Raw genomic sequence first — 27,119 nt, forward strand, 5'->3', positions numbered from 1 at the left:
AGACAGGGCCTGATTCTTTGCAGTCACTCATGGGGACAGGGCACAAGCACCCTTACCTCCAAGGGATCCCTTATGGTTGTGTGACAGAGGTACCAGACCCACCTTGGTGTAGAATCTAGGACTCACACTAGATCGCTACCTCCTGGAACACTGTGAAGTTCTGACCCAGTCTTCTCCATTTTGTGTACATACTGAAAGGTAATCTTCAGGCTGGAGTTAGAATACAGCCCTGTGACACTTGTTCTGTGTTCCCAGAGTGAGCTATGAGAGAAAGGACCTACCTTCGCTGCTAAAGCCACACGGCTGCCTCATCTAGGATACAGAGTGTTTATTTACATATTTATGAATGTTCATTCTGTTGATTAACATTGTCCCACACAATTCACTGTCAGTTATGTTTCTTCTTTATACATTTATATATTTCTTCTTTATATTCCTTTATTATTTTCTTGGTGGATTTCAGTGTTTTAAATAACAATTTAAGTATAAAATTTAAGGCATCTTATAAATGCAAAGACTTCTATTAATTGCATTTCGTGACTACAAATTCTCTGTAGGAAGTATAATTTCTTAATTCCTTCCCCTTCCCGTGACAGTGCTTACCACAGATCAGTAAAAAGAAACCTAACTCAGTCTCTGTCCTAAGCTGTACAAAACCCACTGAGGAAGACAGGAGCACTGCTGAGCTTGTCACTCAGTATGGGTGCTGAAAGATTTATTCACTCCAAACAAATTTTCTTGAATTACAAAAGCCTCCATCCCTGGTGATAATATGTGGGTGAGAATATCCCTTTTTATATGTTCTGATAGCATTTTTTTTGTATTTGCTAATATTCTAATATCACGCCAAGAGTGAAAACTGCTCAGGATACAGAATCAGAAAGAAAAAATTATAAACTTTATTAAAGAATTCAAGGGCTTTAAGAAAGACAAAAATACTTCACTGAACCCTGAGAATAACAATTAACACATGGGTGATGTCCAAGAAAATACAAATACAAGGCCGAAAGAATGAAATGGTAAGTCCAGCTTTGAAAACTGAACTCAATTAGAAGATAGAAACATTAAAAGGAACACAAGCTGAAATAAAAATGGAATTGGACCAGTATTCAATGCTCAACTGGAAAACTCAGGATCTTTTAAAAGAGCTTCTCGACACTCTGTTTTGGTTGAGTCCTAAGAGGATCTCCTTCAGACCTCTTCCCTCTCTCCCTCCCTGCCTGTCTCCCTCCCCTTCATTTTTCTTCCCTTCCCTTCCTCCTTGATCCCCTCACTTATCTATTGTTGAAAGAGCAGTGGGAATTTCCAGGTTCTCTCTTTGTCTTAATCCATGGTTCCTCGGAAGTTGCACTCACACTGGGAGGCCAAGCCCTCCAGACTCTGCTTCTGTTTTCCAAAGTTTCCTTCCTTCATTTCTTAATAAAACTAATGTTTTCCTGCAATCACCCATATCTTGAATAGCTACACTCTACTGCGACTTCTGTCCCAGATATTCTAGCATTCCAAACATGTGTGTCATCCACCATCTTCTCCTTTCAACACAGAATTTTAATATATCTAGAACAGCACACATATTTGGTTATTTTAAATATGCAAAAATACAAAAATACATGAATAGCTATTCTTAGTAATAATCAGGAATTCCAAAATTCCCTATGAATACCAATAATCCAAGAATTATTGAATCACTTACATAAAATGGTATTATATATGCATATCATCTATATATAAAACCTCTTCTGATAATCTCTAATTAATTACACTTATGATTCAAGTACTCAAGTGGCCATCTGTTGAAAGCTTAATGAGTGGCAATATTGGAAAGTGGTAGAAGCTTTACAGACATAATCTAGTGAGAGTCTGTTGACTGAGAGAGCCTGTCTCTGAAAAAACTGATGGCTCTTATGAGAGGGATGTGATAAAAGTAGCGACATCGGCCCTAACTCTTCAACTTCTTAACTTCTTATATTCATAACCATCCATAATGCGAATCAAGCAAGAAGTTGCCCTTCCAACAGAATTTTCAAAACATAATTTGGACTCTGAACTCTCAGTATGGAAAAATAAATGAAGGTATTTCTGTGGTAAGCACATTGTGTTGGCATTTATGATGGCAGTGAAAGCTAACTGATGTCTGGTACAGAGTAAGCTATGTAAATAGTTGCATGACATTGTGTTGTTTAGGAAATAATGAGAAGAAAAATGCTATCCACATTCAGTGCGGATATGGTGTTTACTTTTTAATATTTTTGATCTTCAGTTGGTTGAATATATGGATGAGAAACTTGTAGTATAGGGAGCTAAATTTATCTATCTCTTGGTACAGAGAGTTGGCCAAGATTTCTTCAATGCATATGCATTACTTTTACAACAAGAAAGAAAAGTTAATTTATTGGAGGAAGACTTCCTTAGATAAAGTGAGAAACATGAGAACTTTGAATGAGTTGTTACTTGTACTTGTAGGGTGTGGTTCTGATGCTCTCATCAGGAATCTGTGTGTGAACCCTGAAGACCTGTTCCACAATTGGTTCTTGATCCATCAATAAAGATGCTAGAGTCAATGAGCTGGGCGGAATAGGCAGGACTTCCAGTTTTCCTCACAGGCAGGTTAGCAGACACAAGGGAGAAGAGAGAAATTTCAGCATACTTCTGAGGGAGAAAGAGCCATCAGCCATGTGAGATCTTGGGCAGAGTGGCCATCAGTCATTTCCCGTACTGGGCCTGGGGTAACAGGAAGGTGACCAGAAAACTAAGCTGAGGGCAGATTTAGGGGGATGAACAAGGAGCAGGTAACTGGGCAACTAAGTGAGGACAGAATTAGAGGTGTTGAGCTGGGAGTGAGAAAAAAGGACACGATAGCCTAAAAAAGCTTAAAAGACCCCGGTCATTGAGCTAACACATATTAAAATAAGTTAGTGTGTGTGTGTGTGTGTGTGTGTGTGTGTGTGTGTGTGTGTGTGTGTGTGTAAGAGAGAGAGTGTGTCTGTCTGTCTGTCTGTCTGTCTGTCTGACTGACTGTCTGTCTGTCTGTGTTTCATCCTTGGACCCAAGGGCACCTGGGTGGGGATGGTAGTGCGGTATGCCTGGAGCTAGAGTGGGGAAGAAAAAACTACACACCACATGTACTAAACCAGATTCTCAAGCTGTGGGCTGCGACCCCTATGATCCTTTCACAGGGTTTCTTATGACCATCAAAAAATATAGGTATTTTCATTACAATTAATAGCATTAGCAAATGTACAGTTATGAAGTAGCAATGATAAACTTATGGTTGGAGTCAGCACAGCATCAGGGCTGCAGTAAAGGATCACAGCGTTAGGATATTTGGAGCCACTGTACTACAAAGGAAAGTACAGAAAGAGCGTCCACCTTAGAAAAAGTACATTACACTTTCACAGTTTTCCATGTTTAACTAGTCAGAGAAATTGATGAATGACACAGTTCCTTCTAGTGCTCTTGCCCTTGCAGCTCCTAACTATCACAGAAGAAGAAAAGGAAATAAATGATCAAGGTAAATATAGCATCATTGTATTATGGCAAATTACTCATGATCTGATGTCACTGACCCAACAGTATTCAGTATGCCGTTCACAGTCATGGACTACAGAAGTGGAAACTTAAGGGCTCTTCATAAAGTCGGTTACATGGTGTTTTTTCTGGAGCAAACACACAAAGGAATGTTTATCTGAAGCAGACACAGGTGAAAGACTAATGCAGACTCGTGAAGGAATGTGTGACTAAAGCAGACACAGGAGAGATGATGCTCTGCTAAAGTAAGCATATGAAAGAACACATGATGAAGGATTCTTTGCTAACAACACCCATGTATTGGTCGGCCTTACACTGTTTAGTTGAAACTGCATTTATTGGGACTCCATAGAAAGAAATGCACCAAAAACCTTCTGTGGTGTGCTGCAGTTTCTTGCTGCTTCTGCAAACTCGGGCTGATTGGCAGAGTAATGTGAGCTGAGACAGGCACAAGTGCTGAGGCAAGACCCTAGGAGCTCATGTGCTGTTTGGAGGGTATAAATAGGACTCCACAGAGTGACAGAGACAGAGCTTGGCTTGCTGGTACAGCTAGCTGTGCAGCGCTTCCCTGAAAAGGGCACAGCTGGGAACTTCTCCTGATGTTCCTCTTGGTTCCTCTCCCGACAGCTGAGGCCTGGCTATCTCTGCCAGGTAGTGTCACTGCTGTTGCTAACCCAACTCTACTGAACCAGACTGTGCTCCTATCAGTGAGGTGTTTGCAAGTGGATTGAGCTGCCGCTGCCTGCTAACCTGTGAACTTAACTGCAAATTTCCAGACAACACAGATGGGAGCTGCTCCAAAGAACCATTTCTAAACAGGTCCACTTTCCCCATATCCTTTCTTTTCCACCACCTCTGGTGGGTGGTGAGCTAAAAGGGAGGATAAAGTGTTTAAAAACCATCATTAAAAATAAGGTTTGAAAAAATTAAAGTTACAGACTACAGATGAGCCAGGCAAGCTGACTCACTAGAGGTCTGGCTGGGGAAAGGGGACAACTGACACAGAAGCACGAGGAAGCCTGACTATGGAGTACTAAAGTTCACATGGTACAGTATTTGTGAGTGGAACCAAAAATAGTATGCAATGTGCACTTAGTAAATTCCGCTTCAAATTAAGTTGAGTTCCTTTGATTACTCATTCCCCATCCATACAGGATATAAGTAGCTAGGAATGCCTTTTACTTTACAAAGAAGTTCTATTACTTGATTCTTAGCAAAGAAATCTTTACTCTCACAAACCTGAGAATCCCTGTCCTACATAAAGTTTCTGAAAATATTTTTAAATGAACTCTGATTTCATTAATTTATTCTCAAACTCAAACCACCATTATGAATTAAGAGAGGTTGGATTAATGTACACTCTACTTCTGAAACAAAAATTCCCACCAAGTGTGCTTCAGTAGTTACAATGCTCACTGCTTTGAGTATATATATATAAAGAGAGGATAACAGAGGTTTTATTCATCAGTTACTTAAGTGTGTAACTAGATGAAGGGTCAGATACTAACTTGACTAGTTAGTATAAATACCTAGGGAAATAGTAAAGTGCTAACTCTGGGTATGTCTATGACAATGTTTCCAAGAGAGGCTGGAACGTAAGTCTGACCATAGTGAATGAGGAAGGCCTGCCCTGGACATGGGCAGGTGCCATCAGATTGGCCGGAGACCTTCACAGAACAAAAGGAGCCGAGAAAAAGCAATTCATTGTCCCTCCCTCCCCCTTCCTTCTTTGTCCTCTCCCTTTTTCTTTCCCCTTTTTCTCCCCCAACTCCCTTTCTTCACTTTTTGCTCCTCCTTCTCTCTTTCCATCCTCCCCTCTTCTCATCTTCAAACTGATAATTACACATTTGGCTTCCTTGGTCCTAAGGTTTCAGAGTTAAACTAAAACACGATACCAGTATCCCAAAGCCTTGAACTTGGAGACAGCCTGTCATGGCATTCCTTTGCCTCTATAATCATGTGAGCAAATTCCCTTAATAAATTATTCCCTATGAATGTATATAATATATGTAACATATAAAAATATATAATCACTTATATTTTATATATACATAATACATAATTTTATATTTATATATACATGCATATACACATATGTATGTATATACATATGTATATCTGTGTATATATATATACACAATTTTTATATATATAGAAATAGTAAATATGTGACTATCTTATTAGGTTCTGTTTCTCTGGGAAATTCAAATCAAATTTGAAATTTTTATATTTAAATCTACATGTATATGTGACATAATCTCTAGCCCTGCAGAAGAAGTTTTAAGATAAGAAAATCACTTCCCTCTTATGTTAACAAATTTGCCAATAAATATCACAAATACTGCTGACTATAACTTTTCATGATAACATTTAAACATAATCTTGCCTTGTTTGATACAGCTGGTAATAAAAGCCATAGAGCAGAGGGGAACTGATATTAAACCTGCTATCTAGGAATTTCATTATGCTGTTCCTCCAATCAGAAGCCCCCGGACTCATACTTACACACAAATGTCCTTTCTACCCTGCAATATAAAATGTCATCAAAGAAGAGATTTCCTTGTCCCTTTATGTAAACATAAAATGTGGGGCTGCTGTACCAAGGGACGATAAATGATGGTTTTGGATGAGCTAAGAGAACATAGCACAGGAATGATGAGGCTGCTTAGAACATCAGAGGAGAAAGAAGAAAGCATGGAGCACTAAGACACAGCTTACACACATAAGCTATAGCATACCGGTATAAGTAAAGAAAATACAACCAGACAGATGAGTCGATTAGGGATCTTAACTAGACTCACTGTGGTGAGAATCCACTGGAGTCATCTAGAAAATGTAAATTATTTCCTTTAAACCAGTAGCAAAATTAATTTTGAAATATAATTAAAATCAATAAAAAGAAATTATTTTAAACTTCCACAGAATTGCCAAGTTAATGATACAAAAAATTGGTCAATAACAGTAAAACTGGGGAGGTCCCTCTAGATTATCAAGAAGGTGCTACAAAGGGAATTCAAATCCAAGACTATTATGTGTTTAAGGCTACGGTAGCCTTACACTTACCTAAAACCAAGCACCTGGACATGGTGATGTGTGTACAGTCTTGTTCCATATGAGAGCTCTTCTGCTCAGTTCACGCCCACAAAATGGGCCACGGCAAAGAAACAGAATCTCCTGCTCTATCCATTCGCTACAGTAACACAACCCAACCACAAAATTCCCTACTCTGAGTCAGTCTGTAAATAAAGAGTAAGACACAAAACTAAAGCTGGCAGCCAATACATGAGAGAAATCCTCATAAAGAAAGACTGACCCAAATATATAGTAATGCCATCCTTCTTAATGGCTATGTGGTCCTATGCTGTCCAAAGGCAGAGAAGTGACTGAGTGACATCATGCTGTAAGTAATATTTAAAATGTGGCCTCATTACACTATCACTTATTGTATTCTATGTGCTATTCAAAATGTTACACAAATATACTTCTTGACTTCCAGCAATTTATGTTCTAAGTGAAATTTGAGTATTTGTTCTACTAGATTTATCTGGTTTTTCATATCATTATAAAAATCCATCACAAATGTTTTTTTACACTTAGAGGGGAAAAGGCAGAGAGAAAGGAAATCTCAACTTTTTAACATGTTAATAGCATTCCTTAAAAACAGTCTTCAGGGGGTTGGGGATTTAGCTCAGTGTTAGAGCTCTTGCCTAGGAAGCACAAGGCCCTGGGTTCGGTCCCCAGCTCCAGAAAAAAAAGAAAAGAAAAACAGTCTTCAGATTAACTCACAATGTCTGTAATAGAACATGTCAACAAGTTTATACACTACTACTGTATTAAAAATCCTGAGCGCTCTTCCTGGTTGCTGCCGCCACAGAGAGCTCATGGGCAGCACCCGAAGAGCAAACTTGAGCCTCGGGACCACAGGTAAGACCAACTTTTCTGCTGCAAGAGACCTGCCTGGTGAACTCGGAACACACAAAGGCAGAATTCCTCTAGGACCAGGCACGTCCTGTGTTTACCGGGAGTCCCACATCCGCGGATCCCGGCCCGCAGCAGCTCTCTGCTCCCAGACCCCGTGGGAGAGAGACCCCACCGCCTAGTCAAGTGGGCACTCCTGAGGCTGCAGAGCGGAAGAGACCACCAACACTGCCCACCCCTGCCCACATCCCTGGCCCCAGAGGAAACTGTATAAGGCCTCTGGGTTCCCGTGGAGGAGGGACCAGGAGCAGGAGGACCGCTGCGCCTGAGAAACCGCCGGAACCTGAAGGAAACAGACCGGATAAACAGTTCTCTGCACCCAAATCCCGTGGGAGGGAGAGCTAAACCTTCAGAGAGGCAGACACGCCTGGGAAACCAAAAGTGACTGCACTCTTCACTCACATCTCGGACGCCAGAAGAAAACACCAAAGGCCATCTGGAACCCTGGTGCACGGAGGCTCCCGGAAAGGGCGGCACAGATCTTCCTGGTTGCTGCCACCACAGAGAGCTCGTGGGCAGCACCCCGCGAGCGAACTTGAGCCTCGGGACCACAGGTAAGACCAACATTTCTGCTGCAAGTGACCTGCCTGGTGAACTCAAGACACAGGCCCACAGGAACAGCTGAAGGCCTGTAGAGAGGAAAAACTACACGCCCGAAAGCAGAACACTCTGTCCCCATAACTGGCTGAAAGAAAACAGGAAAACAGGTCTAAAGCACTCCTGACACACAGGATTATATGACAGTCTAGCCAATGTCAGAAATAGCAGAACAAAGTAACGCTAGAGATAATCTGATGGAAAGAGGCAAGCACAGGAACCCAAGCAACAGAAACCAAGACTACATGGCATCATCGGAGCCCAATTCTCCCACCAAAGAAAACACGGAATATCCAAACACACCAGAAAAGCAAGATCTAGTTTCAAAATCATATTTGATCATGATGCTGGAGGACTTCAAAAAAGACGTGAAGAACTCCCGTAGAGAAACACAGGAAAACATTAATAAACAAGTAGAAGCCTACAAAGAGGAATCACAAAAATCCCTGAAAGAATTTCAGGAAAACACAATCAAACAGTTGAAGGAATTAAAAATGGAAATAGAAGCAATCAAGAAAGAACACATGGAAACAACCCTGGATATAGAAAACCAAAAGAAGAGACAAGGAGCTGTAGATACAAGCTTCACCAACAGAATACAAGAGACAGAGGAGAGAATTTCAGGAGCAGAAGATTCCAGGAAATCATTGACTCAACTGTCAAAGATAATGTAAAGCAGAAAAAGCTACTGGTCCAAAACATACAGGAAATCCAAGACTCAATGAGAAGATCAAACCTAAGGATAATAGGTATAGAAGAGAGTGAAGACTCCCAGCTAAAAGGACCAGTAAATATCTTCAACAAAATCATAGAAGAAAACTTCCCTAACCTGAAAAAAGAGATACCCATAGGCATGCAAGAAGCCTACAGAACTCCCAATAGATTGGACCATAAAAGAAACACCTCCCATCACATAATAGTCGAAACACCAAACGCACAAAATAAAGAAAGAATATTAAATGCAGTAAGGGAAAAAGGTCAAGTAACATATAAAGGCAGACCTATCAGAATCACACCAAACTTTTCGCCAGAAACTATGAAGGCCAGAAGATCTTGGACAGATGTCATACAGACCCTAAGAGAACACAAATGCCAGCCCAGGTTACTGTATCCTACAAAACTCTCAATTAACATAGATGGAGAAACCAAGATATTCCATGACAAAACCAAATTTACACAATATCTTTCTACAAATCCAGCACTACAAAAGAAAATAAATGGTAAAGCCCTACATAAGGAGGCAAGCTATACCCTAGAAGAAGAAAGAAACTAATCGTCTTGGCAACAAAACAATGAGAAGAAAAGCACACAAACATAACCTCATATCCAAATATGAATATAACAGGAAGCAATAATCACTATTCCTTAATATCTCTCAACATCAATGGCCTGAATTCCTCAATAAAAAGACATAGATTAACAAACTGGATACACAACGAGGACCCTGCATTCTGCTGCCTACAGGAAACACACCTCAGAGACAAAGACAGACACTACCTCAGAGTGAAAGGCTGGAAAACAACTTTCCATGCAAATGGTCAGAAGAAGCAAGCTGGAGTAGCCATTCTAATATCAAATAAAATCAATTTTCAACTAAAAGTCATCAAAAAAGATAAGGAAGGACACTTCATATTCATCAAAGGAAAAATCCACCAAGATGAACTCTCAATCCTAAATATCTATGCCCCAAATACAAGGGCACCTACATACGTAAAAGAAACCTTATTAAAGCTCAAAACACACACTGCACCTCACACAATAATAGTGGGAGATTTCAACACCCCACTCTCATCAATGGACAGATCATGGAAACAGAAATTAAACAGTGATGTCGACAGACTAAGAGAAGTCATGAGCCAAATGGACTTAACAGATATTTATAGAACATTCTATCCTAAAGCAAAAGGATATACCTTCTTCTCAGCTCCTCATGGTACTTTCTCCAAAACTGACCATATAATTGGTCAAAAAACGGGCCTCAACAGGTAGAAAAAGATAGAAATAATCCCATGCGTGCTATCAGACCACCACAGCCTAAAACTGGTCTTCAATAATAATAAGGGAAGAATGCCCACATATACTTGGAAATTGAACAATGCTCTATTCAATGATAACCTGGTCAAGGAAGAAATAAAGAAAGAAATTAAAAACTTTTTAGAATTCAATGAAAATGAAGGTACAACATACCCAAACTTATGGGACACAATGAAAGCTGTGCTAAGAGGAAAACTCATAGCTCTGAGTGCCTGCAGAAAGAAACAGGAAAGAGCATATGTCAGCAGCTTGACAGCACACCTAAAAGCTCTAGAACAAAAAGAAGCAAATACACCCAGGAGGAGTAGAAGGCAGGAAATAATCAAACTCAGAGCTGAAATCAACCAAGTAGAAATAAAAAGGACCATAGAAAGAATCAACAGAACCAAAAGTTGGTTCTTTGAGAAAATCAACAAGATAGATAAACCCTTAGCCAGACTAATGAGAGGTCACAGAGAGTGTGTCCAAATTAACAAAATCAGAAATGAAAAGGGAGACATAACTACAGATTCAGAGGAAATTCAAAAAATCATCAGATCTTACTATAAAAGCCTATATTCAACAAAACTTGAAAATCTGCAGGAAATGGACAATTTCCTAGACAGATACCAGGTACCGAAGTTAAATCAGGAAGAGATAAACCAGTTAAACAACCCCATAACTCCTAAGAAAATAGAAGCAGTCATTAAAGGTCTCCCAAACAAAAAGAGCGCAGGTCCAGACCGGTTTAGTGCAGAATTCTATCAAACCTTCATAGAAGACCTCGTACCAATATTATCCAAACTATTCCACACAATTGAAACAGATGGATCACTCCCGAATTCCTTCTATGAAGCCACAATTACTCTTATACCTAAACCACACAAAGACCCAACAAAGAAAGAGAACTTCAGACCAATTTCCCTTATGAATATCGACGCAAAACTCCTCAATAAAATTCTGGCAAACAGAATCCAAGAGCACATCAAAACAATCATCCACCATGAGCAAGTAGGCTTCATCCCAGGCATGCAGGGATGGTTTAATATACAGAAAACCATCAACATGATCCATTATATAAACAAACTGAAAGAACAAAACCACATGATCATTTCATTAGACGCTGAGAAAGCATTTGACAAAATTCAACACCCCTTCATGATAAAAGTCCTGGAAAGTATAGGAATTCAAGGCCCATACCTAAACATAGTAAAAGCCATATACAGCAAACCAGTTGCTAACATTAAACTAAATGGAGAGAAACTTGAAGCAATCCCACTAAAATCAGGGACTAGACAAGGCTGCCCACTCTCTCCCTACTTATTCAATTTAGTTCTTGAAGTTCTAGCCAGAGCAATCAGACAACAAAAGGGGGTCAAGGGGATACAGATCAGAAAAGAAGAAGTCAAAATATCACTATTTGCAGATGATATGATAGTATATTTAAGTGATCCCAAAAGTTCCACCAGAGAACTACTAAAGCTGATAAACAAGTTCAGCAAAGTGGCTGGGTATAAAATTAACTCAAATAAATCAGTAGCCTTCCTTACACAAAAGAGAAACAAGCCGAGAAAGAAATTAGGGAAACGACACCCTTCATAATAGACCCAAATAATATAAAGTACCTCGGTGTGACTTTAACAAAGCAAGTAAAAGATCTGTACAATAAGAACTTCAAGACACTGAAGAAAGAAATAGAAGAAGACCTCAGAAGATGGAAAGATCTCCCATGCTCATGGATTGGCAGGGTTAATATAGTAAAAATGGCCATTTTACCAAAAGCAATCTACAGATTCAATGCAATCCCCATCAAAATACCAATCCAATTCTTCAAAGAGTTAGACAGAATAATTTGCAAATTCATCTGGAATAACAAAAAACCCAGGATAGCTAAAACTATCCTCAACAATAAAAGGACTTCAGGGGGAATCACTATCCCTCACCTCAAGCAGTATTACAGAGCAATAGTGATAAAAACTGCATGGTATTGGTACAGAGACAGACAGATAGACCAATGGAATAGAATTGAAGACCCAGAAATGAACCTACACACCTATGGACACTTGATTTTTGACAAAGGAGCCAAAACCATCCAATGGAAAAAAGATAGCATTTTCAGCAAATGGTGCTGGTTCAACTGGAGGGCAACATGTAGAAGAATGCAGATCGATCCATGCTTATCACCCTGTACAAAGCTTAAGTCCAAGTGCATCAAGGACCTCCACATCAAACCAGACACACTCAAACTAATAGAAGAAAAACTAGGGAAGCATCTGGAACACATGGGCACTGGAAAAAATTTCCTGAACAAAACACCAATGGCTTATGCTCTAAGATCAAGAATCGACAAATGGGATCTCATAAAACTGCAAAGCTTCTGTAAGGCAAAGGACACTGTGGTTAGGACAAAACGACAACCAACAGATTGGGAAAAGATCTTTACCAATCCTATAACAGATAGAGGCCTTATATCCAAAATATACAAAGAACTCAAGAAGTTAGACCGCAGGGAAACAAATAACCCTATTAAAAAATGGGGTTCAGAGCTGAACAAAGAATTCACAGCTGAGGAATGCCGAATGGCTGAGAAACACCTAAAGAAATGTTCAACATCTTTAGTCATAAGGGAAATGCAAATCAAAACAACCCTGAGATTTCACCTCACACCAGTGAGAATGGCTAAGATCAAAAACTCAGGTGACAGCAGATGCTGGCGAGGATGTGGAGAAAGAGGAACACTCCTCCATTGTTGGTGGGATTGCAGACTGGTAAAACCATTCTGGAAATCAGTCTGGAGGTTCCTCAGAAAATTGGACATTGAACTGCCTGAGGATCCAGCCATACCTCTCTTGGGCATATACCCAAAAGATGCCTCAACATATAAAAGAGACACGTGCTCCACTATGTTCATCGCAGCCTTATTTATAAGAGCCAGAAAATGGAAAGAACCCAGATGCCCTTCAACAGAGGAATGGATACAGAAAATGTGGTACATCTACACAATGGAATATTACTCAGCTATCAAAAACAACGAGTTTATGAAATTCGTAGGCAAATGGTTGGAACTGGAAAATATCATCCTGAGTGAGCTAACCCAATCACAGAAAGACATACATGGTATGCACTCATTGATAAGTGGCTATTAGCCCAAATGCTTGAATTACCCTAGATCCCTAGAACAAACGAAACTCAAGACGGATGATCAAAATGTGAATGCTTCACTCCTTCTTTAAATGAGGAAAAAGAATACCCTTGGCAGGGAAGGGAGAGGCAAAGATTAAAACAGAGACTGAAGGAACACCCATTCAGAGCCTGCCCCACATGTGGCCCATACATATACAGCCACCCAATTAGACAAGATGGATGAAGCAAAGAAGTGCAGACCGACAGGAGCCGGATGTAGATCGCTCCTGAGAGACACAGCCAGAATACAGCAAATACAGAGGCGAATGCCAGCAGCAAACCACTGAACTGAGAATAGGTCCCCCGTTGAAGGAATCAGAGAAAGAACTGGAAGAGCTTGAAGGTGCTCGAGACCCCAAAAGTACAACAATGTCAAGCAACCAGAGCTTCCAGGGACTAAGCCACTACCTAAAGACTATACATGGACTGACCCTGGACTCTGTCCCCATAGGTAGCAATGAATATCCTAGTAAGAGCACCAGTGGAAGGGGAAGCCCTGGGTCCTGCTAAGACTGAACCCCCAGTGAACTAGACTATGCGGGGAGGGTGGCAATGGGGGGAGGTTTGGGAGGGGAACACCCACAAGGAAGGGGAGGGGGGAGGGTGATGTCTGTCCGGAAACCGGGAAAGGGAATAACACTTGAAATGTATATAAGAAATACTCAAGATAATAAAAAAATAAAAAAAATAAAAAAAAAAATGGGGTTCAGAGCTAAACAAAGAATTCACAGCTGAGGAATGCCGAATGGCTGAGAAACACCTAAAGAAATGTTCAACATCTTTAGTCATAAGGTAAATGCAAATCAAAACAACCCTGAGATTTCACCTCACACCAGTGAGAATGGCTAAGATCAAAAACTCAGGTGACAGCAGATGCTGGCGAGGATGTGGAGAAAGAGGAACACTCCTCCATTGTTGGTGGGATTGCAGACTGGTACAATCATTCTGGAAATCAGTCTGGAGGTTCCTCAGAAAATTGGACATTGAACTGCCTGAGGATCCAGCTATACCTCTCTTGGGCATATACCCAAAAGATGCCCCAACATATAAAAAAGACACGTGCTCCACTATGTTCATCGCAGCCTTATTTATAATAGCCAGAAGCTGGAAAGAACCCAGATGCCCTTCAACAGAGGAATGGATACAGAAAATGTGGTACATCTACACAATGGAATATTACTCAGCTATCAAAAACAACGACTTTATGAAATTCGTAGGCAAATGGTTGGAACTGGAAAATATCATCCTGAGTGAGCTAACCCAATCACAGAAAGACATACATGGTATGCACTCATTGATAAGTGGCTATTAGCCCAAATGCTTGAATTACCCTAGATGCCTAGAACAAATGAAACTCAAGACGGATGATCAAAATGTAAATGCTTCACTCCTTCTTTAAAAGGGGATCAAAAATACCTTTGGCAGGGAAGAGAGAGGCAAAGATTAAAACAGAGACTGAAGGAACACCCATTCAGAGCCTGCCCCACATGTGGCCCATACATATACACCCACCCAATTAGACAAGATGGATGAAGCAAAAAAGTGCAGACTGACAGGAGCCGGATGTAGATCGCTCCTGAGAGACACAGCCAGAATACAGCAAATACAGAGGCGAATGCCAGCAGCAAACCACTGAACTGAGAATAGGTCCCCCGTTGAAGGAATCAGAGAAAGAACTGGAAGAGCTTGAAGGGGCTCGAGACCCCATATGTACAACAATGCCAAGCAACCAGAGCTTCCAGGGACTAAGCCACTACCCAAAGACTATACATGGACTGACCCTGGACTCTGACCTCATAGGTAGCAATGAATATCCTAGTAAGAGCACCAGTGGAAGGGGAAGCCCTGGGTCCTGCTAAGACTGAACCCCCAGTGAACTAGACTGTTGGGGGAAGGGCGGCAATGGGGGGAGGGTGGGAAGGGGAACACCCATAAGGAAGGGGAGGGGGAGGGGGATGTTTGCCCGGAAACCGGGAAAGGGAATAACACTCGAAATGTATATAAGAAATACTCAAGTTAATAAAAAAAAAAAAAAAGAGAGAGAGAGAGAGAGAGAGAAAAATCATGAGCGCACAAGAAATGTTAAGACCTGATCCTAGTTTCTCTTGAAAGTTCCCTACTTCATTCTTCCTATCTGTTGCTCCCTTTGTGATATGTACAGTGATGACTCTCATGCTGAGAGACTTCAGTATAATCTATATATCCATGTCAGCAATGAATAAAAATTGTAGGACACAACTCATCACCGTTTAAAACAGTCCTATTTTATCACTATTGGAATGGCTCTGTTCCCTTCCAATAACATTAAATGTTCATTTCAAAACCCCTCAAGGCTGGGTAAAGCCAGTAGTATTTGCAATACCATGTAACTCATTCACATGAGAACACTAAGCACTGGAAAATGGCTGGCGATATGGCTCAATGGGTAAAGACCTGAGTTCAATCCCAGACACCCACAAGAGGAAGGAAAGTACCAACTCCCACAGGCTGTCCTCTGACCCACATGGATACATACACACACACTAAACAGTTAGAAAACTAGAAAGATAGGTAGATAAGTGAAAATAACATTGATAAATAAATTTTAAATATGGTGTAATAAAGAAATATAATGCATTAAAGTTGATTTTTCTGTATTAGTTTCCATTAATAAGCGTTAACCATCGATAGAACTAAAAGGTCTCTTTTAGTAAGTGATTAGAATATAGTCAGAGATAGACAAGCCTTCCCCTCCTCTGAGGAATGGCTGGTGGAAAGGTATCATCCACTAAAATGCATACTATTAAGTGGCACTTCTCACCTCAAGCGAGGCTGGCATTCAGGTGTGCTGAAGAAAGAATACCTGATGAAGAGGATCTGCTTGTGCTGTGGAATGCATACCTTTCAAACATACTGTTATATATACCACTAACCTGCCACAAAGCAATTATTATACACTCAAACAATACACAGGAAAGTCTGTAAATAATTATGGGACGGTAGGAAAAGTTTTGAAAACTTAACTTTTCCTGAGATTTTAGTGGCCCAGTTTTCTAAGCACTTCCACTGCAAAAACACACTATGCCAGAGCAACTGAAAGGAGAAGTAGACTATCACCAAGTAGGTGTTCTGAAGATGTTGGTAAAGAAAGTGAATTCATTTGAGAGGTCTCGGCCCCTTCAACTTCACCCTCCTTACCAACATACATTCATCACCGAAAAGGGAAATATTTACAAAACTTAGTTTAGTTATGTTTAAATATTATGTTTAGCTGTCTGGAGACCATGTTCTCAGGATTTATACAAGAAATCAAGGATTAAACTTCATAACAATTAGAAAAGCACACTGTGTAAAATCAAAGACTGAGGTAAAGGACATTGAAGTAGTCTCGCCATCAGACTGAACTGAGATGACTGTCTCTCCACAACACCTGGACGAAAAGCCCGCGAACTTTCACATAAACAAACCAGGCCACACCGAAAGCCCTGTCGGCTACAAGGTGCCACCTCGGGACAAATGCACAGGAGTGAAAAATGTGGAAATGCCTGAGGACGCTTTGAAGCAGCTTGGGAGAAGAAAGAGCAGGAAAGAGGCTCTTCTCTGGGGTAAGTTTGTTTAGTGGAAAGTAAGCAAGTTGTCAGGGTAAAAGTTGACAATGTTGATTCCAACAGTTTGAACTGTGAATAAACATCCAAAGGGATTATGTTACTGAGAATTAGAAAGATTCCATTGAACTCAATAGAACACTGTTTTCAAAGATAATATGCCTTTGAGCCATACTCTGGGTCCACAGTTTAGGGTTAGAATTACCTTAAAGTCTTTTGAATGCCATAATAAAGAACACAGGGTATGACCCTGCTAGTACAATCCTAAAAACATTAGAATAAGAGAAAATAAAAACATTTCATTCTTAATCACTAAATTAAAAAAAAATATGTATACATATGCAAACTTTGGGATAAGCTGAAGAAACTTGGAGAAAAATCTGTTCTTTTTAAATATCGAAAGGTAAACTCGGTCTTAATAACCAATTTAGGGAAATACATGCATTGACCATAAGTCATTTTTTTAGGTTTTTCCCTCCACAATGACCTATCGAAGAGCAAAAGCCAGGGCCTACACTAAGGAAACCCACAATCCCCTTCTCTGCTCACCAAAGCCACATCCAAATCTGGCTTTCATCCAAAGAGGTTGGTTTCCCCCAGGTACAAGATGAAAAGCTGGAAGAGTCTTGTTCTTTTTCAAAAGCAAAACAATTTGATCACCACTCAGCAGTTCCTAATGGAAGGCCAGGCAGCCTGTAAAAACCTTAGCATTTTCCTCACTTAGAGTTCACGAAAATAAAATGGAAATGTTCATAGACTGTTAGAGACCACATCTTTCCTCATTCTTAACCATTCACAGACAAGAGCAAGCACACAGTTTGACTCGTCAGGTCTGTCTTGGATGGTCCAGAGCAGTGAAGGTGACTGAGGCGTTCTCAGTGCATCTTACCCTGAGCTGAAGGATGCTGACGTCAGAGCTCAGCACGACATCTGTACACAGCCCAACAAAACATGCAACCTGCATGCTCTTTACCAGAAGGGCTTGAGGTAGTCCTGCAAAATGTTTTCCCTTGCAGCTCTGAGACATATTTACTTCTGAACCAAGGAGTGGGCAAGTACAGTTAAGCCCTAAACCTCTTTATGCTTAAAAAGAAAATTAAATCCCCCAGATATTTTCAAAAACTATCAGGAATAGAATATTCTCAGTTCTGCCTGAAGATCATTATCTTTTTTACATTTCATTTCTATATTTACTGAGTTCAGAGAAAGGGCATAAGCAGAAATAAGAAAATAGCTACGTCTTAAAAAGACTCCAAATTTAGTAATTCTCCCAAACCTATTGGCACACATTTAGAAAGCTGTATTATCGTAAGACTTCATTAAGTTCTCATTGGCTCTGTCATTTGAAAAGAAAAAAAACACACAGAAAATCATCCATAACTTTGAACCAAAAACATCTGCAGACTTCAAGAAATATTTGTTAAAGGAAGAGAAGAGTCATTACAACTAAAAGTGCAGTAGAGTAAGTCGGGTAAAGACAGGCAGATGTGGGCTCATCTGGATGCCACACTAACAGCTCCCAAGCATTAACTTGCTAACTGACGGGGGTCATCGATATATAATAATACCCAAAATTCTATTACCTGTTAATATGAGATTACTGTAAGTATTGGAGTATTGCTCCTTCAGAAGAACCAGATGCATCTGCGCCGCCTTCTCTCTCTGGAGCTCCAGCATGATATCAGGGTGCTGGGCAATCTTACAGCCTTTCTGTTTGTCCAGGGCAACATCACTCCGGACAATGTCTACAAAAAGAAAGCAGACAGGCAGTAAAAACAAAACAGGATGTATATTTACCTAAGTTTTCTGTTTTACCCAGCATGAAAGAATTTATAAATTACCAGCATTTTTATCAAACTTATAAGATAGAGAAATAATAACCCGAAGGGTCCTTTAGCTCTGTACCAAAGCCCATAAGCTTCTCTTTTTATTTCCTAACTCTTTGGCAAGTTCTGTCACTTAGCTCTCTCTGACCTAACTAAAGTCTCCAATCAAACAAGTTCCTTCTTAGATCACCTCCAAGATTTATTTACCTTCTGAGTCCTTTTCTAAACACCATTTGCCATTCTCCAGAAGGAATAATAAAACAACTTTGAATACTAGGAACTATGAAGTTAACTTTTCCTACCAGGTCCTATGCCTTAGGACCAGGGATAAATATTCTAAATATTTGTCTTATTTTCAATTCATCTTCCAGCCAGACCATTAGCCTATAAGTTAGGGCTGCCATTTCATGGATTACCTGATCAGAGACTCTCCTGCTATATTTTATGTATTGCTGGGAAAATAGTTTCCCTCTGACCAGGAAATCATTGTTTTCAAACCAGAAAGATGTTAGAGTCTCCAAAGTAAGAAAGAGACCTAGAGTCTCTCGCCTGCTGTTCACTGATGGCAGGGTTGCCTTTGCACCTCAGTGTGATTTTGTACTAAAAGCAAAAATACCCTCCAGAAAGCATTCTTCATCAAATATAAACTTTCATAGAGAATGCTTCCCAACCATTAGGAAACACATTCTATACAACACAGGGGGTGTATGGAAGTTGCTTGTCCCTTTTTGTAAATTAAAATATAATTTGGCTGATTCTAATAGGAACAATAATACTACCAATCTGAATAGCAATTCTAGAAACTTGCAAGTTTTTCATAGCTAATCAAAAAATTTTTATGGGAAAGAACTAAAAAAAGTCTCTGGCACTGTTGACATTAATAGTTTCAAATGTGGTAAAAAAAAAATGCCCATATTAAGGATACCAATAGGAAAGAGTCGTCTTTTTAAGCAGTTCTCAAAAACAACGACCAGAGCATACAAGATAGGACATGGCTTGAAGGGTGGAGTATTGTTCTGGATAAGCAAACTTATTTGCCCACAAAGAAAATCCCATCTATAAATAGAAACTCAACACACACATACTAGTCACATTTGAAAACTGCCCATTCTAGTTCTTAGGTAAAACAAGAGCTGGTTGGAAATAATGCATTATTTCTAACTAAATATATTTGCACCAATTTATAAGAACAGGCAGTAAAATTAGCTAACTGACATAAATAGCAGATCTCAGATTTTATGAGACTTTACAGAGAATTAATTAAATCAAAGGTACACAATTATACTTTTTAAAGCTTAAGTGGATACTTCAACATAAAGAAATGAAAGACAGAAGCCTACAGCTGAAACCCCTGCTCCAAGGAGGGACAAATGGGAGATTACAGAATATTAACCTCTATCACAAAAACAGGAGGGAATTACACAAGTGGTGCAGTTGCTCCAGATGCATAAGATAGTGGCACAGGTCACTACGGTTGACCTCAAAGTCCACAGTGATATCAAGTTTAAAAATGTATCTGCAGAAAGTCATGTCAATATAATCTCTGTTTATAAAGTAACTATCAAGCACCTGAGCTCGACAAAATAGGTCACTCAGGTTCCAAAATTGACCATACAGTCAGAACCTGCCAAATATGTCTCAGAAGCCATAGGAAAATCACAATACATGGTTTAATTAGAATTAAGCTCAACACAGCTGAGTGTGGTAAAACACACCCATAATTCCAACAGGTAAAGACAGGAAAATTAAGCCAGCCTCATCTATATAGGAAGTTCAAGATAATCTTCAACTACATTGACCCTGGCACGCGCGCACACACACACACACACACACACACACACACACACACACACACACACACACACATGAATTAAGCTCAGTACTACACCAGTAAAAATGCAAAAAGAGTGATCAAGAGAAGGCCTACAACTGGAAGTAAAGACATCACTATCAACAGGTATACAATTCTCAACATAAAATACAAGAAATATGAAAACGTAACAAGCAACATGATTCTACTAAAAGTCCATAGCTTTCTATTAATTGCTTTAAAAGATATTAATATCAATAAAATAATTGATAAAGAATGCCAAAAACTAGTTTTCAAGAAGGATCAATGACCTTTGAGAAAAACTGCTGAATATAGAAGAGGAAGACAATAAAAGATTAAAAAAAAACCAATAAAGAAATGAAATCCTGGGGTTGGGGATGACTTAATAAAAGAAAGGTTCCCCTGTGCCAGTGAGTTCAAGGCTCTTTCCAGGTTTCTCTTCGATTAGATTCAGTGTGTCTGGTTTTACATTGAGGTCCTTGATCCACTTGGACTTGAGCTTTGTGCAAGGTAACAAATATGGGTCTGTTTTCTTTTTCGACATACAGACAGCCAGTTAGAGCAGCACCATTTATTGAAGATGCTTTCTTTTTTCCGTTGTATGTTTTTGGCTTCTTTGTCAAAGATCAAGTGAGCAAAAGTGTGTGGTTTCATTTCTGGGTCTTCAATTCTATTCCATTGATCAAGGTGTCTGTCTTTATACAAATACCATGCAGTTTTTATCACTAATGCTAGAGATAGTTAGAGCTTCAGGTCAGGGATGGTGATTCCTCCACCAGTTCTTTTATTGTTAAGAACTGTTTTTTGCTATTCTGGGTTTTCTGCCTTTCCAGATGAATTTGAGAATTGCTCATTCCATGTCTTTGAAGAATTGTGTTGGGGAATTTGGTGGGGGTTGCACTGTGATCTGTAGATTACCTTTGGTAGGATGGCCATTTTTACTGTGTTAATTCTGCCAATCCATGAGCATGGGAGAGCTCTCCATTTTCTGATATCTTCGATTTCTTTCTTGAGAGACTTGAAGTCATTTCCATACAGATCTTTCACTTGTTTGGTTAGAGTTACCCCAAGCTCTATTATTTCATATTATTTGTGGCTGTTGTGAAGGGAATTGTTTCCCTAATTTCTTTCTCAGTTTGTTTATCGCTTCTATAATGGAAGGTTACTGATTTATTTGAGATAATTTTCTATCTGGCCACTTTGCTGAAGTTGTTTATCAGCTGGAGAAGTTCTCTGGTAAAATTTTTGGGGTCACTTATGTATACTATCATATCATCTGCAAACAGTGATACCTTTATTTCTTCTTTGCCAATTTGTATCCCCTTGATCTCTTTTCCTTGTCTTATTGTTCTAGCTAAACTTTTAATACTATATCGAATAGATATGGGGAGAGTGGGCATCCTTGTCTTGTCCCTGATTATAATGGGATTGCTTCAAGTATCTCTCCATTTACTGGCTGTTGGTTTGCAGTAAATTGCTTTTATTATGTTTAGATATGGGCCTTGAATTCCTGATCTCTACAATACTTTTAACATTAAAGGGTGTTGTATTTTTGGCAAATGTTTTCTGTGCATTTAAGGAGATGATCACGTGATTTTTTGAGTTTGTTTATATGGTGGATTATGTTAATGGATTTTCGTATATTGAACCAACCTTGCATCCCTGGGATGAAGCCTACTTGATCATGGAAAATGATAGTCTTGATGTGTTAGATTTACATTGTAAGAATATTATTGAGTATTATTGCATTGAAATTCATAAGGGACATTGGTCTGAATTTCTCTTTTTTGGTTGTCCTTGTGTGGTTTAGGTACCAGAGTAACTGCGGCTTCATAGAATGAATTAGGTAGTGCTCCTTCTGTTCTATTTTATGGAATAGTTTGAGGAATATTAGTATTAGGTCTTCTTTGAAGGTCTAGTAGAATTCTGCATTAAGTCTGTCTGGTCCTAAGCATTGGCACAGGGGGAAATTTCCTAAACAGAACTCCAATGGCTCATGCTCTTAAGATCAAGAACCGATAAATGGGTCCCGTGGGAAAGGGCCCAGGTGCGGCAGGACCCCTGTGCCTGAGACACCGCCAGAACCTGAAGGGACAGACCGCATAAACAGTTCTCTGCACCCAAATCCCGTGGGAGGGAGAGCTAAACCTTCAGAGAGGCAGACACGCCTGGGAAACCAGAAGAGACTGAACTCTGCACACATCTCTGACGCCAGAGGAAAACACCAAACACCATCTGGAACCCTGGTGCATGGAGGCTCCCAGAATCAGCGGCGCAGATCTTCCTGGTTACTGCCACCACTGAGAGCTCGTAGGCAGCACCCCACGAGCAAACTTGAGCCCCGGGACCACAGGTAAAACCAACTTTTCTGCTGCAAGAGACCTGCCTGGTGAACTCAGGACACACAGAGGCAAAATTCCCCTACGACCGGGCACTTCCTGTGTTTACCGGAAGTCCCAAACCCGCGAATCTCGGCCCGCAGCAGCTCTCTGCACCCAGACACCGTGCAAGAGAGACCTCACCGCATGGTCAGGAGGGCACTCCTGAGGCTGTAGAGCGGAAGAGACCACCAACACTGCCCACCCCTGCCCACATCCCTGGCCCAAGAGGAAACTGTAAACGTCCTCTGGGTTCCCGTGGGGGAGGGCCCAGGAGCGGGAGGACCCCTGCGCCTGAGACACCGCCAGAACCTGAAGGGACAGACCTGATAAACAGTTCTCTGCACCCAAATCCCGTGGGAGGGAGAGCTAAACCTACAGAGAGGCAGACATGCCTGGGAAACCAAAAGAGACTGCACTCTGCACACATCTCTGACGCCAGAGGAAATCACCAAACGCCATCTGGAACCCTGGTGCACGGAGGCTCCCGGAAACGGCGACGCAGATCTTCCTGGTTGCTGCCACCGCGGAGAGCTCGTAGGCGGCACCCCACAAGCAAACTTGAGCCTCGGGACCACAGGAAAGACCAACATTTCTGCGGCAAGTGACCTGCCTGGTGAACACCAGACACAGGCCCACAGGAACAGCTGAAGGCCTGTAGATAGGAAAAACTACACGCCCGAAAGCAGAACACTCTGTCCCCATAACTGGCTGAAAGAAAACAGTAAAACAGGTCTACAGCACTCCTGACACACAGGCTTATAGGGACAGTCTAGCCACTGTCAGAAATAGCAGAACAAAGTAACACTAGAGATAATCTGATGGCGAGAGGCAAGCGCAGGAACCCAAGCAACAGAAACCAAGACTACATGGCATCATCGGAGCCCAATTCTCCCACCAAAGAAAACACGGAATATCCAAACACACCAGAAAAGCAAGATCTAGTTTCAAAATCATATTTGATCATGATGCTGGAGGACTTCAAGAAAGATCTGAAGAACTCCCTTAGAGAACAAGTAGAAGCCTACAGAGAGGAATCGCAAAAATCCCTGAAAGAATTCCAGGAAATCATAAATAAACAAGTAGAAGCCCATAGAGAGGAGTCACAAAAATCCCTGAAAGAATTCCAGGAAAACACAATCAAACAGTTGAAGGAATTAAAAATGGAAATAGAAGCAATCAAGAAAGAACACATGGAAACAACCCTGGATATAGAAAACCAAAAGAAGAGACAAGGAGCTGTAGATACAAGCTTAACCAACAGAATACAAGAGACAAAGGAGAGAATCTCAGGAGCAGAAGATTCCATAGAAATCATTGACTCAACTGTCAAAGATAATGTAAAGCAGAAAAAGCTACTGGTCCAAAACATACAGGAAATCCAGGACTCAATGAGAAGATCAAACCTAAGGATAATAGGTATAGAAGAGAGTGAAGACTCCCAGCTAAAAGGACCAGTAAATATGTCATACAGACCCTAAGAGAACACAAATTGGTCTGAAGTTCTCTTTCTTTGTTGTGTCTTTGTGTGGTTTAGGTATAAGAGTAATTGTGGCTTCGTAGAAGGAATTCGTTAGGGCTCCATCTGTTTCAATTTTGTGGAATAGTTTGGAGGATATTGGTACGAGATCTTCTATGAAGGTTTGATAGAATTCTGCACTAAACCTGTCTGGACCTGGGCTCTTTTTGGTTGGGAGACCTTTAATGACTGCTTCTATTTTCTTAGGAGTTATGGGGTTGTTTAACTGGTTTATCTGTTCCTGATTTAACTTCGGTACCTGGTATCTGTCTAGGAAATTGTCCATTTCCTGAAGATTTTCAAGTTTTGTTGAATATAGGCTTTTATAGTAAGATCTGATGATTTTTTGAATTTCCTCTGAATCTGTAGTTATGTCTCCCTTTTCATTTCTGATTTTGTTAATTTGGACGCACTCTCTGTTTCCTCTCGTTAGTCTGGCTAAGGGTTTATCTATCTTGTTGATTTTCTCAAAGAACCAACTTTTGGTTCTGTTGATTCTTTCTATGGTCCTTTTTATTTCTACTTGGTTGATTTCAGCTCTGAGTTTGATTATTTCCTGCCTTCTACTCCTCCTGGGTGTATTTGCTTCTTTTTGTTCTAGAGCTTTTAGGTGTGCTGTCAAGCTGCTGACATATGCTCTTTCCTGTTTCTTTCTGCAGGCACTCAGAGCTATGAGTTTTCCTCTTAGCACAACTTTCATTGTGTCTCATAAGTTTGGGTATGTTGTACCTTCACTTTCATTAAATTCTAAGAAGTCTTTAATTTCTTTCTTTATTTCTTCCTTGACCAGGTTATCGTTGAGTAGAACACTGTTCAACTTCCACGAATATGTGGGCGTTCTTCCCTTATTGTTATTGAAGACCAGTTTTAGGCCGTGGTGGTCTGATAGCACGCATGGGATTACTTCTATCTTTCTATACCTGTTGAGGCCTGTTTTTTGACCAATTATATGGTCAATTTTGGTTAAAGTACCATGAGGAGCTGAGAAGAAGGTATATCCTTTTGCTTTAGGATAGAATGTTCTATAAATATCTGTTAAGTCCATTTGTTTCATGACTTCTCTTAGTCTGTCTACATCTCTGTTTAATTTCTGTTTCCATGGTCTGTCCATTGATGAGAGTAGGGTGTTGAAATCTCCTACTATTATTGTGTCAGGTGCAATGTGTGTTTGGAGCTTTAGTAAGGTTTCTTTTACGTATGTAGGTGCCCTTGTATTTGGGGTATAGATATTTAGGATTGAGAGTTCATCTTGGTGGATTTTTCCTTTGATGAATATGAAGTGTCCTTCCTTATCTTTTTTGATGACTTTTAGTTGAAAATTGATTTTATTTGATATTAGAATGGCTACTCCAGCTTGCTTCTTCTGACCATTTGCTTGGAAAGTTGTTTTCCAGCCTTTCACTCTGAGGTAGTGTCTGTCTTTGCCTCTGAGGTGTGTTTCCTGTAGGCAACAGAATGCAGGGTCCTCGTTGCGTATCCAGTTTGTTAATCTATGTCTTTTTATTGAGGAATTCAGGCCATTGATGTTGAGAGATATTAAGGAATAGTGATTATTGCTTCCCGTTATATTCATATTTGGATGTGAGGTTATGTTTGTGTGCTTTCATTCTCTTTGTTTTGTTGCCAAGACGATTAGTTTCTTGCTTCTTCTAGGGTATAGCTTGCCTCCTTATGTTGGGCTTTACCATTTATTATCCTTTGTAGTGCTGGATTTGTAGAAAGATATTGTGTAAATTTGGTTTTGTCATGGAATATCTTGGTTTCTCCATCTATGTTAATTGAGAGTTTTGCAGGATACAGTAACCTGGGCTGGCATTTGTGTTCTCTTAGGGTCTGTATGACATCTGTCCAGGATCTTCTGGCCTTCATAGTTTCTGCTGAGAAGTCTGGTGTGATTCTGATAGGTCTGCCTTTATATGTTACTTGATCTTTTTCCCTTAGTGCTTTTAATATTCTTTCTTTATTTTGTGCGTTCGGTGTTTTGACTATTATGTGATGGGAGGTGTTTCTTTTCTGGTCCAATCTATTGGGAGTTCTGTAGGCTTCTTGTTTGCCTATGGGTATCTCTTTTTTTAGGTTAGGGAAGTTTTATTCTATGATTTTGTTGAAGATATTTACTGGTCCTTTTAGCTGGGAGTCTTCACTCTCTTCTATACCTATTATCCTTAGGTTTGATCTTCTCATTGAGTCCTGGATTTCCTGTATGTTTTGGACCAGTAGCTTTTTCCGCTTTACATTATCTTTGACAGTTGAGTCAATGATTTCTATGGAATCTTCTGCTCCTGAGATTCTCTCTTCCATCTCTTGTATTCTGTTGGTGAAGCTTGTATCTACAGCTCCTTGTCTCTTCTTTTGGTTTTCTATATCCAGGGTTGTTTCCATGTGTTCTTTCTTGATTGCTTCTATTTCCATTTTTAATTCCTTCAACTGTTTGATTGTGTTTTCCTGGAATTCTTTCAGGGATTTTTGTGACTCCTCTCTATGGGCTTCTACTTGTTTATTTATGATTTCCTGGAATTCTTTCAGGGATTTTTGCGATTCCTCTCTGTAGGCTTCTACTTGTTCTCTAAGGGAGTTCTTCAGATCTTTCTTGAAGTCCTCCAGCATCATGATCAAATATGATTTTGAAACTAGATCTTGCTTTTCTGGTGTGTTTGGATATTCCATGTTTGCTTTGGTGGG

General features: G+C 40.1%; 1 protein-coding gene across 3 annotated transcripts in view; it reads right to left on the reverse strand.

The window, feature by feature from the left end:
- Positions 1-27,119, reverse strand: part of Hpse2 (heparanase 2 (inactive)) — a 699,168-nt gene that overhangs the window by 560,731 nt on the left and 111,318 nt on the right. For all 3 annotated transcript variants that reach the window (NM_001415809.1, XM_039085865.2, XM_063270025.1), the window contains one exon: positions 18,467-18,628. In NM_001415809.1, coding sequence (NP_001402738.1) covers positions 18,467-18,628 — 162 coding nt within the window. The remainder of the gene's footprint in view (positions 1-18,466; positions 18,629-27,119) is intronic.

This window comes from Rattus norvegicus, chromosome 1 (genome assembly GCF_036323735.1).
Source record: "Rattus norvegicus strain BN/NHsdMcwi chromosome 1, GRCr8, whole genome shotgun sequence".
Classification (NCBI taxonomy): domain Eukaryota; kingdom Metazoa; phylum Chordata; class Mammalia; order Rodentia; family Muridae; genus Rattus; species Rattus norvegicus.